The following is a 16,531-nucleotide window of genomic DNA, read 5'->3' as shown; positions in this document are numbered from 1 at the left end:
TTTTAAGGGAGGAATAAAGCGACTATCAGGGAAACTTAAAAAGAAGAGAAGAACAGAGAAGAACAAATTTTTGAGTCTGATCTTTCCCCAGATGTTTCCCTATGCCCACAGTCATTTTCCACTTTCACCTGGAATTTCTGTTTCACTGCTGATGGGTTCCGGTGCCTCAGCATGACAGTGTGGAGAAACGCGACCACATCCACACACCACCGATCCTCGGCCCTCCCTACCCCACAGTGTACCTGCAACAGCTCGGCCGTTTTCACCGTCAACCCGGTGATGTACTGCATCCGCCGATTAACCTGGGCGACGACAGGGTCGTCCTCTTCCTCCAGCCATGAGCTGGGAGGGAGGGAAGAGGGAGAGAGGGGGAAAATGCAGCTGAAGAGGAAGTCCAGACAGTCCGACCATACCAAGGGGGTGGCAAAGAGTCATGGGACCTGCCACTGAAAACCCCAAGAGCCTGGAAAAGTCCCAGACTGGTCCTCTGCCTGGCCAACAGGAGACATCCCAGGTCCTACATGGGCAAGGGAGGCCCGGGTGGTTACAGTGGGTGGAATCAGCATGCCTTACTAGAAAGAGCATGGGACTGGGAGTCAGGAGACTGGGGTTCCAGTTCCAGCTCTGCCACCTGCTTTCTGTGTGACCGTGGGCAAGTTCCTTCATTTCCCTAAGCTTCAGTTTCTTCATCCATAAAATGGGGATAAAATGCCCGCTCACCCTCCCTCTTTGACTGTGACCCCTGTGTGGGATGCCCAATCTGGTTATCTATAACAGCACTTACTTCAGTCCTTGGCACATGGTAAGCTCATTATTATTATCATTATTATTATCATTATTATTCATATCATCATCATCGGGCCCGGAGGGGAAAGTGGGGTGGGTCCTGGGACAGACTGAAGATCTCCACTTGGATATAGGCTTTAACTATTATTTAATTAGTTGGCCACTGGATGGTGCCTGTAGGTGAAATGTATTTCTGCTTTTACAGGATCCACAGATCACTTCCTCTAGGCCCAAAGTCAATTTAATCATCAGCTGGGCACTAAAGGACACCCCCTCTCAGCTGTTCTCTGACACTGGGTGAGGAGAGGAAGGGACAGACTCAACCTCCTTTTCTGTAGATGAAATAGCTATTTGCCCTTGTGGCCCTTTTTGAAGCCATCACCGCACAGGCCCAGCCTCCCTTCCCCAATCTGCCATCGGAGACCCCGGGGGAGGCAGGCTTCTCTGCTTATTAGTCACTAGGGCCCGGGTATGATCCATACAGATGAATAACTGGAATTTCTACTCAGCAGTCATCGACTAGGCACCCCACATCCTGAAGGGATGTGGTGGTCTGAAAGGTGATACCCAAAATGTATGGCTGTAGTTTACTGGTGATTGATAGTGAGGATGCATATAATGAGAATCCAAAGAGAACTCTGCATTCTTCTGCCCAGGGTTAGAGGGAATGAAAGACAACCATCAGCAAGATCAAGAGGTTATGCCAGTTATGCATGCAAAAGAAATCCTCTCAAGCAGGTGGGAAAAGAGTTAAATGAAATAACCCCATGCAGATAGGTGATGATATGCTTGGGGTCAATCTGCCCCTGGAACAGGGAGAGAGGACAGGGGTCAGTCCCCACCACTTACCTTTTGGATACTCGGTAGTTGGCTACGGTAAGGACACCTGTTTTAGGGTCGCGAACTGTGGCTCTTGCCAACTGGGAGAAACAGCCAGAAAGGAAAGGACCAAAGAACAGCAGCTTTAAAGAAGAGACTCTTCCCCTCCTTCCAGCCACCCCTTCCCTCGACCTAATAATTCTTAATGATTATGGTACTTGTTAAATGCTTACTCAGTGCCAAGAACTGTTCTAAGTACTGTGGCAGAGACAAGATAAATCGATTGGGGCTCCCAGGGAGTAGGATTTAATTCCCATTCAACAGATGAGGAAAGTAAGGCACAGATAAGTTAAGTGACTTGTCCAAGGTCACAGAGCAGACAAGTGGCAGAGTGGGGATTAGAACCTAGGTCCTCGCTCTTTCCACTAGGTCATGCTGCTTCTCTGATCTTCTTCAGATTTCAGTTGTGCAACAGTTACAGAGTGAGTTTGGGGGCCTGGCTTCTCCTTCAAGTTGCGTAATTGTGCATATTTTGAGAGTGAAGTGAATCTGGCAGATTTCTCAGGCCGGCATCCATCCAAAATTAGCCTAATGTTAAGACACAGCTGAGGCCGCCCTCTCAAGTAGCTACGTGCCCCTAATCCATATGACCTAGTGAAAAAGGCACGGGACTTGGAGTCTGGAGACCTGGGTTCTAGCCTCAGCTCTGCACCTGGCCTGCTATGTGACTCTGGGCAAGTTACTTGGCCTCTCTGGGCTTCAACTTCCTCAGCTGTGAAATGGGGATGAGTGACCTGCACTCTTCCTTTTAGAATGTGAGCCCTGGGTGAGTCAGGGAGTGTGATGATCTGATAATCTGGTACCTACCCTAGTGCTTAGCATGGTGTTTTGACTCATGGTAAGGTGCTTAATAGATACCATAATTAACTAAATCCAGTGGGCACTTTTCTCTCCAGCGACACCTGGAATAAAGACAGACCCAGGCTGCATGGGTAATGCCAAGACCAATGCTGGGAAACCTCTGGGAATTTGATCAGGGTCCTGTGACCAATCTCCATCCATGGGATGGCCACCCTCCAAACAACAGCCATGGGACATGGAGTCACTGAATGCTGAGAGTTGGAAAGGATGAGAGGAGAGTGGGGAGAGGGCAAAGTGATATCATTTTCCCAAGGTCCCACTGGTCTCCAGGCCAACCTCTGCCATCCTACCCACCCTCTCTTGAACGGTCGGGTCAAGCCTTTGCTGGCTTTCCCCTTGCCCATTGGGGGATCTCAGGAATGTGTCTATTATATCGTTGTATTGTACTCTCTCAAGTGCTTAGTACAGTGCTCTGCATACTCAATAAATATGATTGACTGATGATTGATAATTCGTTCTATGTCCCTCAGTCTAATCTCATTGGTAGGTTTAGGATTTCTCTCTTACACGCCCCCCCCAGGAAGGGACACAGGAAATGTTCTTCTGGGGAAGAGGGGAAGAGATGACTTTCACACCTCCCACTAAGTATAGCAGCAAGGTGAGATGGATGGGAGATGGGTCACTGAGGAGCATGAGAAGTCATGACAGTGCCAGTTGATGAAGTGAACTGGGAAATGTTTAGTAGTCAATTCTCCCCTTGGAAGAAATGAACTCTTCAGAGAAGGACTGCTTGTCCCTGGGGACTCAGCATCTGTTGCTACCCCTATTCACTTCCAACTCCTGGAAAGCAATTAATTACCAATGAACTAAATTAATTGACCGAGAAGCAGCATGGTCTATTGGAAAGAACACAAGCCTGCGAGTTGGAGGATCTGGATTCTAACCTTGCTCTACCAGTTGCTCTACCTCATTTTCCTCATCTGTAGAATGGGGATTAAATTCTACTCCCTGTGAGCCCCATGTGGGGCTTCACTTCTCGGTGCATTAATTTCCTCTAGTGTAAAATGGGGATTAAATACCTGTTCTCCTTTCTCCTTACACTGAGAGCCCCACTTGGGACAGGGACTGTGTCCAACCTGATTAACTTGTAGCTACCCTAATGCTTAGAACAGTACTAAACACAAAGTAAGTATTTAACAAACAGAATAACAATAACAATAATAACAACAAAAATATTAACAATAATTAACCTACATGGAGGAAGGGGTAGATAGCAGGAGAGGCTAAGATCCTACTGAAATTTAATGAGGATTTTAAGTGACCTAGCAGCCCAACAAGTTATCATTCCACACAGCAGTTCTTCACTTTTCCCTTTGTCTTTTCTTCAGCTGTTTCTTCTCTCCATGTCTGCTGTCTAGTTCTCTCCCTGTTCCCTTCCAACTCTCTCTCTCTCTCTCTCTCTCTCTCTCTCTCTCTCTTTGCTCCATGGACTATTGCAAGTTGGGTCAAAATGTTCCTCTTCCATCTCCACCCCTTGGACCGTGAACTGAAATTGGGTTGGTTTTGGAACTTGGACCTTCGCTCCATCCAATCCAGCCTGCAGTTTCTTCTTGTACTTGTACTAGTATTGCAGTTTCTTCTATGCTGAGGGGATAAGGTGAAACCCAGGGAGTCTCTTTCCCTCAGCCCACAGTGTCCAGGAAGAGGGCTTCCACAGACTGGTAAGATTATTCCTGACATAGGAATAGATCTTATGTTCGGGAGACACCGTGAAAAAGGAAGATAGGAAACTAGGGCCGTCAGTGAGGGCCATCGCACTGCCCTCTCACATAATTTTGACCGTGGGGATGGAGCCATTAGCTCGGTCCCACTGATTTTGGGGAGGGGCAGTCAGCCAGAAGCAAAGCTCCTAAAATGGCAGCTCCACTTCTGATTCTTCCCCTCCTATTGGAAGTTGTGGCTCTCTGCCTCAGCTGGGAGTCTGGCTGGGATTCCCAGAAAGAGCCGGGGCTCCTTCGCATCTCCGCAGGGCCTGTCACTCAGTCATGGACTTTTCTCTTCCTGTGGGCTGCAGGGTCACTTTTCAGCCATCTCAGAGGACGTCAGGGTGCCAGATTCCCTCCAAGCCTGGTTCCCAAGAGGTTCTGCCTCTTGGAAGCCCCACCACCTCTCAGAGCCACACCCCAGGTTCACCCTCCTCTGCTCCAGATGAAAAGTTGGCAACTAAGGAAAGGTCGACTGATCGAAACCAGACCTGGCCAAAACCACCCCTTACTTCCATGGTAACAAACAAGGAAAAACAGCATGAAGTAGACACTTTCTAAACATCGTCTAAAAATTTGAGTGAAATCAGTCTCTAGCATGTGGAAATTAGAGATTTAAAAAGAGTAAGTTGCTTGTCCCAAGCATGAACTCCTTTTTTAAACTGTGGCAATGGGAGGTTGTTGATATTCAACAATTGTGCCTTAATTCCCCATGTGTCTCAACCCTCCGCCAACAGGTTAATACTCCTGTGCTGCTTTCTGGGGTCAATTTTTACCATAAAAGGGACAGTTTCCCTTTAACAGTTCTGAGTCAGGAATTCACAGACCTGTCTCAAGTTTTAATAAACTCACTAACAACCAAATTTCTCTGGGATCCTTTGGTTCTGACTCTCTGAAACCTATTGTATTTCAAGGACATTTATGTCATCCCCTCACGTGGCTCAATGGAAGGAGCACAGACTATGGAGTTAGAGGTCATGGGTTCAAATCCCCGCTCCGCCAGTTGTCAGCTGTGTGACTTTGGGCAAGTCACAACTTCTCTGTGCCTCAGTTCCCTCATCTGTAAAATGGGGATTAAGACTGTGAGCCCCCTGGGGGACAACCTGATCACCTTGTAACCTCCCCAGTGCTGGGAACAGTGCTTTGCACATAGTAAGTGCTTAATAAATGCCATCATTATTATTATTATTATTATTCAATAATATCACCATCTTCCCCTTCCCAGAAACCCACAGCCTTGGTGTTTCCCTGGACTCTTCACTTCCTCTCAACTTTCACATTCAGTCTGTGGCTAAATTTTTCCTCCTTGGGTCTGCTCTCTCCGCTCTAGGCAAACGGCTCCCATTCCAAGTCAGACAGAGGAGTCGCATAGGATAGCCTGAGGGGAGGGGGGCTTTAGCCAGGCATTCAGGGAGACACACCCTTCACCTCTCTTCTTTCTCTTGCTCCCGTGCAAACAGGAGGCTATCACGGCCCTTCATATTTCACCAGTCTGCATCACCTGTACTTGTACACCTACTACCCTGTCCCCTTCCCTACTGGCATCTAACTCAATATCTGTACTTCCACCCCTATTAGAATAGACAACCATAAGTCATGGGAGGATCAGTCTCACTCCTTAGCCAGAGGACCTTGTGGGATTACACCCTGGGAAATGTTCTTCTACCTCTAGGAAAGCCAAAATATGTATCCCAGCCAGCAAAGCACAGTCTTAATTCTTCTGAGAAAACACACCACCTCTCGAATTGAGAGCAACCCTCCAACAGCCAAAGGGAAAAACAGGACCGGGGAAAGAGGCGACTCCTACCTTGGGCTTAGCCAGCTCTTTAATCTTCTCGATCTCTTCATCGGACAGGACGTCGTAATAGCGGACAATATGAGGGCTGTCCCACTCGTCCTCTTCCTTAAAGGGGGCGATGAGCAGCTGGGGGGTTCTGTTGCCATCATGATACCTGCAGAAAAGTCTCTTCTGTCTCCGGGGCGTCTGAGGCAGACACACACACACACACACACACACACACACACAAGAAACACATTAAGACCCCAATTAATTTGCCACTCCATGCCAATTTAACAACCACTTTAAGTAGCAGTAGTAGTACATTTATTGAGAGCCACTAGTTGCAACTCTTTATACTAAATGCTTGGGAAATTCAAAAGAAGCAAGTGACACATTCTCTGCCCATTTATATCTCTGTACATTCAATTATTTATTCAGCTATTTTACCATGATGCATTTATGTTAGTGGCATTAGTAGTGGTAGAAACCACATTTAATGAGCACCTGTTTGGTGAGGTGCACTTGGGAAAAATAGAATAACAAAGTGACACATTCCCTGCCTATAAGGAACTTACATTCTAATAGGAGAGACAAACAAAAAAATGTATAATTACAGCTGTCAAAATAAATACATTGTGCAGACATCAGCGTGGCTCAGTGGAAAGAGTACGGGCTTTGGAGTCAGAGGTCATGGGCTCGAATCCCAACTCCGCCACATGTCTGCTGTGTAACATTGAGCAAGTCTCTTAACTTCTCTGAGCCTCAGTTACCCCATCTGTAAAATGGGGATTAAGACTGTGAGCCCCACGTGGGACAACCTGATCACCTTGTATTCCCCCAGTGTTTAGAACAGTGCTTTGTACATAGTAAGCACTTAACAAATGCCAACATCATTATTATTATTATTATATATGAAGGTTAAGGAGGGAGGTAAATAAATTCAGAAGTGCAAAGGTTGACAAAGGATGCTATAGTTCAGGGTTCTGGGAAATTAACTGGGGAAAGCTTGCTGAAGATGATGGGATTTTAGGAGGGATCTGAATGGTGGAAGAGCTGTAGTCTGCCTGTTGTGCGGAGGGAGGGAATTCCAAGCCAGGGGAATAACATGAGAAACGGGAGGGAGGTGGGAGAATTGAGAGAAAAGTATAGCTAGAAGGTTGTCTTTGGAGGAATGAAGAGAGAGATTTGGGGAACAAATAGATAATACACAGCCTGATGATGGAGAACCTTGAAGCCAATTGTGTTTGATGTAGCGGGACACAGGGAGCCAGCAGGTTTTGAGGAAAGGAGTGATGTGGGCTGAGTGAGACTTCAGGAAAATGAACCGTGCAGCAGCACATACTATAGATTGGCGTGGGAAGAGGCTGGAGGTTTAGAGGACAACAAGGAGGCTGAAACAACAGCCTGAAGTAACTCCAGAGCTTGCATGAGGGTGGTAGCAGTTTGAAAGAGAAACTGTGTGGCCTAGTAGAAAGAGCCTAGGAGTCAGAGGACCTGGGATCTGATCCCAGGTCTGCCACTTGCCTGCTGTGTGACCTTAAGCAAGTCACATTACTTCTATGTGTCTCAGTTCCCTCATCTGCAAAATGGGGATTCAATACCTGTTCTCCCTCCTATTTATATTCTGAGCCCCATGCGGGACCTGATTATCTTGTATCTACCCCAGCTCTTAGAACAGTGCTTGAAACATAGCAAGTGCTTAATCAATCATATTTACTGAGTACTTACTGTATGCAGAGCACTGTACTAAGCACTTGGGAGAGAACAAAGTATACATTCCCTGCCTACATTCACAACATAGACACATTCTTTGCCCACAGTGAGCTTACAGTCTAGAGGGGGCGATGGGCATTAATACAAATAAATAAATTACGGACATGTTCATAAACACTGTGGGGCTGGATGGAGTGGGTGGTGGATAAAGGGAGCAAGTCAGGGTGATGCAGAAGGGAGTAAGAGAAGAGGAAATGAGGGTTTAGAAGGGAAAGGCTTCTTGGAGGAGATGTGCTTTTAGTAAGGCTTTGAAGGTAGGGAGAGTGGTGGGCTGTCAGATATAAAGAGGGAGGGAGCTCCAGGCCAGAGGCAAGACGTGGGCAAGAGGTCGGCAGCAAGACAGATGAGATCAAAATATAGTGAGGATGTTGGCATTAGAGGAGAGCAATGTGTGGTCTGGGTTGTAGTAGGAGAGTAGAAAAGTGAGATAGGAGGGAGCAAGGTGATTGAGTGTTCAAAGTGCTTTAAAGTGATTAACAAATACCACAGTAATTATTATTTGGGTGGAGAGGAAAGGGAGGATATGAGAGATGTGCAAAAAAACCCCACAGCATGAATTGGTAGTAGATTAAATGTGAGAGTTAAACAATGAAGACTTGAGGTTAACAACTGGAGGCTTTTGGGATTGGGAAAATAGTGGTGGTGTTGATGAAGATGGAAAAGTCAGTCAAAGGGAAGTGGGTTTAGGGGGAATGATCGGGAGTTACAATTTAGAATACCTGTCATATCTTTGTTCTTACTTTCTGTTCTCACTATTTGTAAATAATTACATAAGTCTGTCTCCCCACTACTATACTATGAGCTCCTTGAAAGTAGGGAACATGTCTGCCTCTGGTCTGGAACATCCTCCTTCTTCATACCCAACAGATGATCTTTCTCCCCATTTTCAAAACCTTATTAAAGGCACGCCTCCTCCAAGAGGCCTTCCCCGACTAAACCCTCATTTCCTCTTCTCCCACTTCCTTCTACATCACCCTTGTAATTGGATTTTCAGTCTTAACCTACCCCTCCCTCAGCCCCACAGGATTCATATCCATAACTTCTTTGTTTATATGTCTGACTCCCCCTCTAAACTGTAAGCTCGTTGTGGGCAGGGAACGTGTCTACCAACTCGGCTATATGCTACTCTCCCAAGCACTTAGAACAGTGCTCGGTGCACAGTAAGTGCTCAATAAATACCACTGACTGACTGACCGCTTCTGAAGTATCCAACCCAGCACTTGGAACAGTGCCTGGCACATAGTAAGTGCTTAACAAATATTATGTGTTGTTATTAATTATTAAGTACTCTCCCAAGTTCATTCATTCATATGTTGCCGACTTGTACTTCGCAAGCGCTTAGTACAGTGCTCTGCACACAGTAAGCACTAAATAAATACGATTGAATGAATTAATGAATTCATTCATTCAAGTGCTTGGTACCATGCTTGCACTCAGTAGGAGTTCAATAAACACCACTGATTGACTGACTGATGACCAGCGGAATTATTGCTCCTGTTGCTGAGTTCTCCCCAGTGGTTCCCCTCCAAGCCCTCAAAATCACATGGAAGGTGGGAAAATTAGCCTCCACCTCACAGGCAACAAAGCGCTATTAGAGGGAGCTAAACAGACGCTGAGAGTTCTCTGACAGGCCAGCTCTGAAAGTTCATTCATGGGCCACTGAAACGTGGCCTATCTGCTCTCTAGAACAGCCCTCTTCTGTCTCATAAGACCAAACTGCCTTTACTATGAAAACTCTCCCTGCCACAAATGTCTTTGTTGTTCAAATACAAAACCAAAGCAACCCACTTGCTGTGATCTGGTTCTGGCACCAAGCCACAAAGCTTCAGTTCCCACAGCTCTCACATACTGGTTGGTGGTGCTTGTTAGGTGCTTACTATGTGCCAAGCACTCCCCTAAGTACTGGGGTAGATACAAAATAATCAGGTAGGACCCAATTTTGTTGTGGGCAGGGAATGTGTCTGCTTCTTGTTGTACTCTCCCAGGTGCTTAGTACAGTGCTGTGCATATAGTAAGCGCTCAATAAACATGATTGAATGAATCAATCTCTGTCTCACGTGGAGCTCGTAGTCTAGATCGGAGGGAGAATGGGGTATTCAATCCTAATTTTACAGATGAGAAAGCTGAGGCCCAGAGAAGTTAAGCAACCTGACCAAGGTCAAGCAGCAGACAACTACTTATGTATCCCACAGTACTTATGAATATATGTACATATCTATAATTCTATTAATTAATATTGATGTCTGTTTACTTGTATTGATGTCTGTCTTCCCTACTCTAGACTGTGAGCCCATTATGGGCAGGGGTTGTCTCTCTTTATTGCTGTATTGTAGTTTCCAAGGGCTTAGTACAATGCCCTGCACACAGCAAGTGCTCAAAGCAGCGTGGCTCAGTGGAAACAGTACAGAGTCAGAGGTCATGGGTACTAATCCCTGCTCCACCACTTGTCAGCTGTGTGACTTTGGGCAAGTCACTTAACTTCTCTGGGCCTCAGTTACCTCATCTATAAAATGGGGATTTAGATTGTGAGCCCCATGTGGGACAACCTGATTACCTTGTATCTACCCCAGTGCTTAGAATAATGCTTGGCACATAGTAAGTGCTTAACAAATACTACCATCATCATCATCAATAAATATGAATGACTGAATGAATGAAGTGGCAGATTTGGGATTAGAACTCAGATCCTGCCTCCCAAGTGGTGCTCTTTCCACTAGGTGGTGCTGCTTTCTACATTTACAACTACTCCTTGACACCTGGCCTGCAGCTGGGTGTTTCCCCTGACAGCAAGCCACGGAGCAGATGTTGAGTAAATTGTCCAGCTGCCAAAGTCCCTGCAGAGGACCTGAATACCTAGGCTAGTTTTAGGAGACAAAGGCCAGTTCCCAGGAAAAACTCCGGACTGGTTCAAAGGGTTTCCCAAAATCTCCCAGCCCTTCCCTGAGACAAACGACATCGGGCACAGTCCCAGGTTAACATCAGGAGAATTACTGGTTAGATTTCCTGCCCCTATCTGTGTTCTCAGGCACAGGGGCACCATGTGAATGTGAGTGATTCATTCAATCATATTTCATTCATTCAATCGTATTAAGCACTTACTGTGTGCATAGCACTGTACTAAGCTCTTGGGAGAGTACAATAGAACAATTAACAGACACATTCCCTGCCCACAACGAGTTTATAGTCTAGAGTGATGCTGAAAGGGTAGACTGATCTGGGACTGACCTCTCCCTTCTCTCATTCATTCAATCATATTTATTGAGCACTTACTGTGATCAAAGCACCGTACTAAGCACCTGAAGTGTCTACCTGCCCTCCTCAGCCCGAGCAGGCCACCCTGAGACCCCAGCAAGCCCTAAGGGAGAAGGCAGTGCTCCTCCATGGAGGGGGGGCCCGGGGCTAGGCTGCGATGGGGAAGGATCAGTGTCCTTTGGCTCCAAAACTTCATCCCATGGAGGCTGGGTCATGGTGGGTTTGCACTGGATAGCTTGGGCTCTACAGGAAATGGTGGCCCGTGTCTCAGACAGGACTTTGTGCAGGCAGCTGGAGACCAGTAACTGGTCTCCACACAGCCTGCTAGGGGAGACTGGGGGTTGGCTGACTGCTGCAGTGCAAACCCATGCAGACCTGCTTCATTTTCTGATGGGTTTGTCCTTCCATGTCTCCTTCCCATGGACAGAAGCCTCATCAGCCTCTAAACTGTAAGCTCGTCTCTAGACTATTCGCTTGTTGTGGCCAGGGAATCTATCTACCAACTCTGTTGTGCTCTGTGTGCTCGGGACACAGTAAGAGCTCAATAAATATGACTGACTGACTGACTCGTACTGTACTCTCTCAAGCGCTTAGCACAGTGCTCTGCCCACAGTAAGAGCTCATTAATTACCATTGATTGACTGACTGATTCTCTAGACAGGCTCCTTTCTAGAATGTATACTCTGACAGCAGGGAATGTGTCTACCAACTCTGTAGTACTGTACTAACCCAAGCACTTAGTACAGTACTCTGCACCCAATAAGCACTCGATAAATACCTTGGATTGACTATCTAGACTGTAGGCCCCTTTATAAACTGCAAACTCTTTGAGGGCTTGGGAATGTGACTACCAACTCTGTTGTATTGTACCCTACAAGCACTTAGTACACATTAAGTGCTCAATAAATACCATTAATTGATGAGACCCAGGCCAGGGTGAATGGAAATGGGGGAAGAAGAGGTGTTGAGCATGTTGTAATGCAGCCTGGGTCGTGGTGGGGCCTTTGCCCTCTTTTCCAAGCACTTAGTATAGTGATCTGCACAGAGTAAGTGCTCAATAAATACAATCGATTGAATGAATGGACTCTCCTGCCTTGGCCACCCGCTCACACATTTCCCTGAGTCAGGAACGGCCTCTTCCCCGCAAATCTGTCAGGCCAAAGCTCTTCCCATCTCCAAATCCCTCCTCCAACAGGCCTTTCCAGGGTGAGTCACAGCACACTAATGCACCGATCCATCAGTTTTGTATTCATCCTGAGTACTTACATATATGTACCTGGTATTACTTGTATATTTATATATGTACTTGTACATGCAAGTACAAATAAAAAAATAAACCAAATAAACAAATAAACCATGCACCTCTTTCAGCCTGATGTATCCATGCTACTACCAGCTATATCCTCATTCTCCCTCCTGCTCCCATGACATGTAAATAATTGTGTCAGTCTGTCTCCCCTACCATTAGCTTATGAACTCCTTGAGGGCAGGAAACATATGTCTAGCTTCTGTTGAATGCTCCCAAGCACTTAGTACAGTACCATGCATATAGTAGGGGCCCAATAAATTGGACTGATTTCTTGAATGATTAATCCCCTCCCAAAACCCCTGGCCTCAAAGCCAAACAGAAATTCCAGGAACAGCCAGCATTCCAAGTGCTGAGGGGCAGAAACTCCAATCACAAATCCAGATTTCACTTTATCCCACGAAGGCAACCAAAAGCCAAAGGTTTCTTGAAGCTTGTGGCTTTTGACCTGGTTCCTTCAACCGTAAGCTTGGCAACACCCCAGAGGGTTGATTAAAACACCTACTTTTAAGCCTAAGAAGCAGCATGGCCTAGTGGAAAGAACATGGGCCTGGGAATCATAGGACCTGGGTTCTAATTCCAGCCCCACCACTTGCCTGCTGTGTGATCTTGGGCAAATCACTCATCTGTAAAATGGGGATTCAATCCCCATTCTCCCTCCCACTTAGACTGTGAGCGCCATGAGATAAGGTTTGTATCCGACCTGATTATCTGGTATCTTCCCCAGTACTTAGTACAAAGTAAGCATTTAAAATTATGGTTATTGTTATTATTACTATTAATGCCTCTTACCAGCTTGACGCCCTCTCCTCTGCATAACCCTTCATACACATCCCTTTCGGGCAGGTAATCTGGAGGTCTTTCATAGGTCCCTCCTTGTGACACTGGTTTACTGGCTGATGTCTTGTTTAGACGCTTCTCCATCCTTTCTTCTTCGAGCAGTTTCTCAAAATATCGTAAGTTTCCTCCAGCTCGTTCGTGACTGGAGTCTAGAGAACAAAGAAGAAAAGAATAGGCAGTTAGGTAAGTCGTTCTATACTCTTCCTTAGAAGGTTGGAGGGACGGTGATTACCTTCCTGAAGAAACCCCCCCATTAAAGAACCTGCGCTCTAGTATATGGGTCTTGATTGGTGGAGCAGGTGTGCATATGACCATTTCTTCCTACTTTCAGCACTTAGTACAGTGCTCTGCACACAGTAAGCACCCAATAAATATCATTCACTTATTGATTCCTAGGCCACGTCTCATTCTACCCAGACACAGGCTGCTGAAAGAACACTCCCTAGTTCCTCAAGAATGCACTATCCAAAATAAGTAGTGAAAGCACACTGCATAGGAGAACTAGAAGAGGTTTCCAGTTGATTTTTCGCTTCTTGGCTTTATGTTGTTCCACGGGTGTTTATGGTTCCATAGAGCTTTGCTCACATCCCTTAGACAAACAGATGAATTAAGCTTAGATTGCCAGTGTTTATTTGTTCAGGTATAGGTATTTCTGCTCTGCCATAGTGGCTATGCTTCTGAAGAATCTTATTTAGAGGAAAAGCATAGTATAGTAACCCTGGACTCTGGAAATTACTGAATTAGTGACATTTATTGATAAAAATTCCTATATCATTATTTGGCTCACCACTAGAATACTTTACCCTCTTGGCACTCATTGTTATTTTACTGCATGAAATTCTGTGAAATTGGAAACACAGAAAGAAAAGTAGTGAGGCAGAGGCCGGAAAGTGTAGCCACATCATACCTTGGCCAATGTCACACCCAAAGTTCACATGTGTTTCTTCCTACACTCAGTCTACCTGTGCCAACTTGTGGATCATTTTCTACCAGAACAGACTTGCAGTTGTTCATTTATTCATTCAATTGCATTTATTGAGCACTTATGTGTGCAGAGCACTGTACTAAGTGCTTAGGAGAATACGATGCAACAATGAACAGATAGATTGTGGGAAGAATGTTGCCTAGTATTTCCTTGGGTCAAATCCATATTATGCAATGAAATTATGCAATGAAAACACACGTTATAGGAAAGTTGAATTCATTCAGCTCATTGTGGGAGGGAACTCTGTTATACTGCACTTTCCCAAGTGCTTAGTTCAGTATTCTGTACACAGTAAACACTCAATAATTATGACTGATTGATTCAGTATTTATCTGGCCACAAAACGAGAGATGGAATAAAGACAAAAAGGAAATAGTTTTCCAAGAGATCTGAGGCAAGGGAACTCCAAGGGTCACACTTTAAGACCAGATGGTTGGAAGCAGTTGAAGTAGAAGAGGGAAATTAAGAGACGAAAACTGTTCCCCCTGTAGAAATAATAAAAATAACTGTGGTAATTGTTGAGAGCCTACTATGCACCAAAAATAATAATAATGATAGTTGTGAAATTTTTAAGGAATAATTATGTGCCAAAGCACTGTACTAAATTCTGGGGTAGATACAACATAATCAGGTTGGACATAGTCCCTGTACCACATGGGGCTCACAGTCTTAATAGAGGAAGTAGGATTTAATTTCCATTTTACAAATGAAGAAATTGAGGCCTAGAGAAGTGAAATGACTTGCCCAAGGTCGCCCAGCAGACAAGTGGCAGGCTGTTGGTTAGATTAGAATCTAGGTCCTCTGACTCCCAAGCTTGTGCTCTTTTGACTAAGCCTGGCTGTGCTATGAACTGTGCTAAGTGCTGGGATAGACATGGGATAGTCAAATCAGTACCAGTCCTACATGGGTATTACAAAGGGGAAAGGAGAACAGGTAATTAAACCCCATTTTAAACATTTTTTTTTATTATTCCTAACAGGGGGCACAGTTTTCGTCTCTTCATTCCCTCTTCTACTTCAACTATTTCCAACCACCTAGTCTTAAAATGTGACCCTTGGACTTCCCTGGCCTCAGCTCACTTGGAAAACTATTTCCTTTTAGTCTTTATTCCATTTCTCAATGTTCCAAACCCCTTTTGTGGCCAATTAAATAGTGAATCAATCAATCATAATTATTGAGTGCTTACTGTGTACAGAACACTGAACTAAGCACTCGGGAGAGTGCAATATAACAGAGTTGGTAGACATGTTCTCCCACAAAGAGATGAATGCATTCAATTTTCCTATAACGTGTTTTCACTGCATAATTTGGATATGACCCAAGGAAAGGGGAAAGGAGAACAGGTAATTAAACCCCCATTCCCTGTGATGAACCCACAGAAAAGTTAAGGGACTTGCCCAAGGTCACACAGCAGGCAAGGGGTGGCTCTGAGATTAGAACCCAGGTCTCCTGGTTTCTATCCTCTGCCCTAGCCACACTGCTTCTCAAGAAAGAAAGCCAACCACCTCACCGGAATGATCCAGAGGGAAACAAAAATCAACTGATTTTTCCATGATATTGCAGAGGATGTCTGCATCACTATCTCTTCTTCTTGCAGCCCCAGTCTCATCTCAGGCTGCCCGATAAACACCAGCCTAGTGCTTACCCAGAGAAATCAGGCGCCTGGTGAGTTCCACTGCTCTGTGTAGATCTCCGAGCTGAAAAACGGCGTAGCTGAGGTAATCCAAGACCTCCACCTTGGAGGTGACTGCATCCTCCCCCTGGTCATGCTGCTTCATAGCCTGCTGCATCCACAGCACCGTGTGATAGTAATCCCCATCATTGTAGGCCGTCTTGCCCATGCCGAAGCAATCGTCTGCCGTCAGTGTTGATCTGTACTTGGTCCCTGGAGCACATCGAAGGCTGTAACAACACTGCGTACAGCGGCCTTGAAGATAGACACCAGCCCACCCTCCCTCTAAAGGATTACTGGCAGTAAAAGGAAATCTGCATTACTTTCTGAATTGGTATAAATGTTATCCCCCACCCCTTATGGGTGGCTAGCTCCCAACCTAAAGGGCAGAGGTTTTGTTGAACCAACACATATTGTGTGTGGTGGAGTTTTATAAATTTTACCCCCCCAAAAAAAATCATCAGACAAATGAAGGATCTTTTCAGCAAAGCATGAGGTACTAGCCTCCTTGCCTTTGTGAAAATTAACTTCCCTCAGTGGCTTTGAAAAGAAGAGGCAGTTATGTTTTCACCTAGTTTCTCCAGCTCCCAAGCTAGAGAGTGAATTCTTGAAACCAACTCTTCCACCCATAACTCAGTACCCTATTTGGGCAAACAGCGTTCAGGCTGAACCAATGGTCTATAGGGACAAAGCC

General features: G+C 45.5%; 1 protein-coding gene across 3 annotated transcripts in view; it reads right to left on the bottom strand.

Moving 5' to 3' along the window:
• P4HA2 (prolyl 4-hydroxylase subunit alpha 2) overlaps positions 1–16,531 on the bottom strand; it is a 62,945-nt gene that overhangs the window by 14,498 nt on the left and 31,916 nt on the right. For all 3 annotated transcript variants that reach the window (XM_038772886.1, XM_038772884.1, XM_038772885.1), the window contains exons 7-11: positions 15,811–16,050; positions 13,133–13,329; positions 6,037–6,213; positions 1,636–1,706; positions 243–342 (exon numbers count right to left, since the gene is read on the bottom strand). In XM_038772886.1, the coding sequence (XP_038628814.1) occupies positions 243–342; positions 1,636–1,706; positions 6,037–6,213; positions 13,133–13,329; positions 15,811–16,050 (785 nt within the window). The remainder of the gene's footprint in view (positions 1–242; positions 343–1,635; positions 1,707–6,036; positions 6,214–13,132; positions 13,330–15,810; positions 16,051–16,531) is intronic.

Source organism: Tachyglossus aculeatus, chromosome X1, assembly GCF_015852505.1.
Source record: "Tachyglossus aculeatus isolate mTacAcu1 chromosome X1, mTacAcu1.pri, whole genome shotgun sequence".
In the NCBI taxonomy this organism is placed as follows: domain Eukaryota; kingdom Metazoa; phylum Chordata; class Mammalia; order Monotremata; family Tachyglossidae; genus Tachyglossus; species Tachyglossus aculeatus.
Note: the sequence above shows the minus strand (reverse complement) of the source record. Positions and strands in the feature narration are given on the sequence as shown.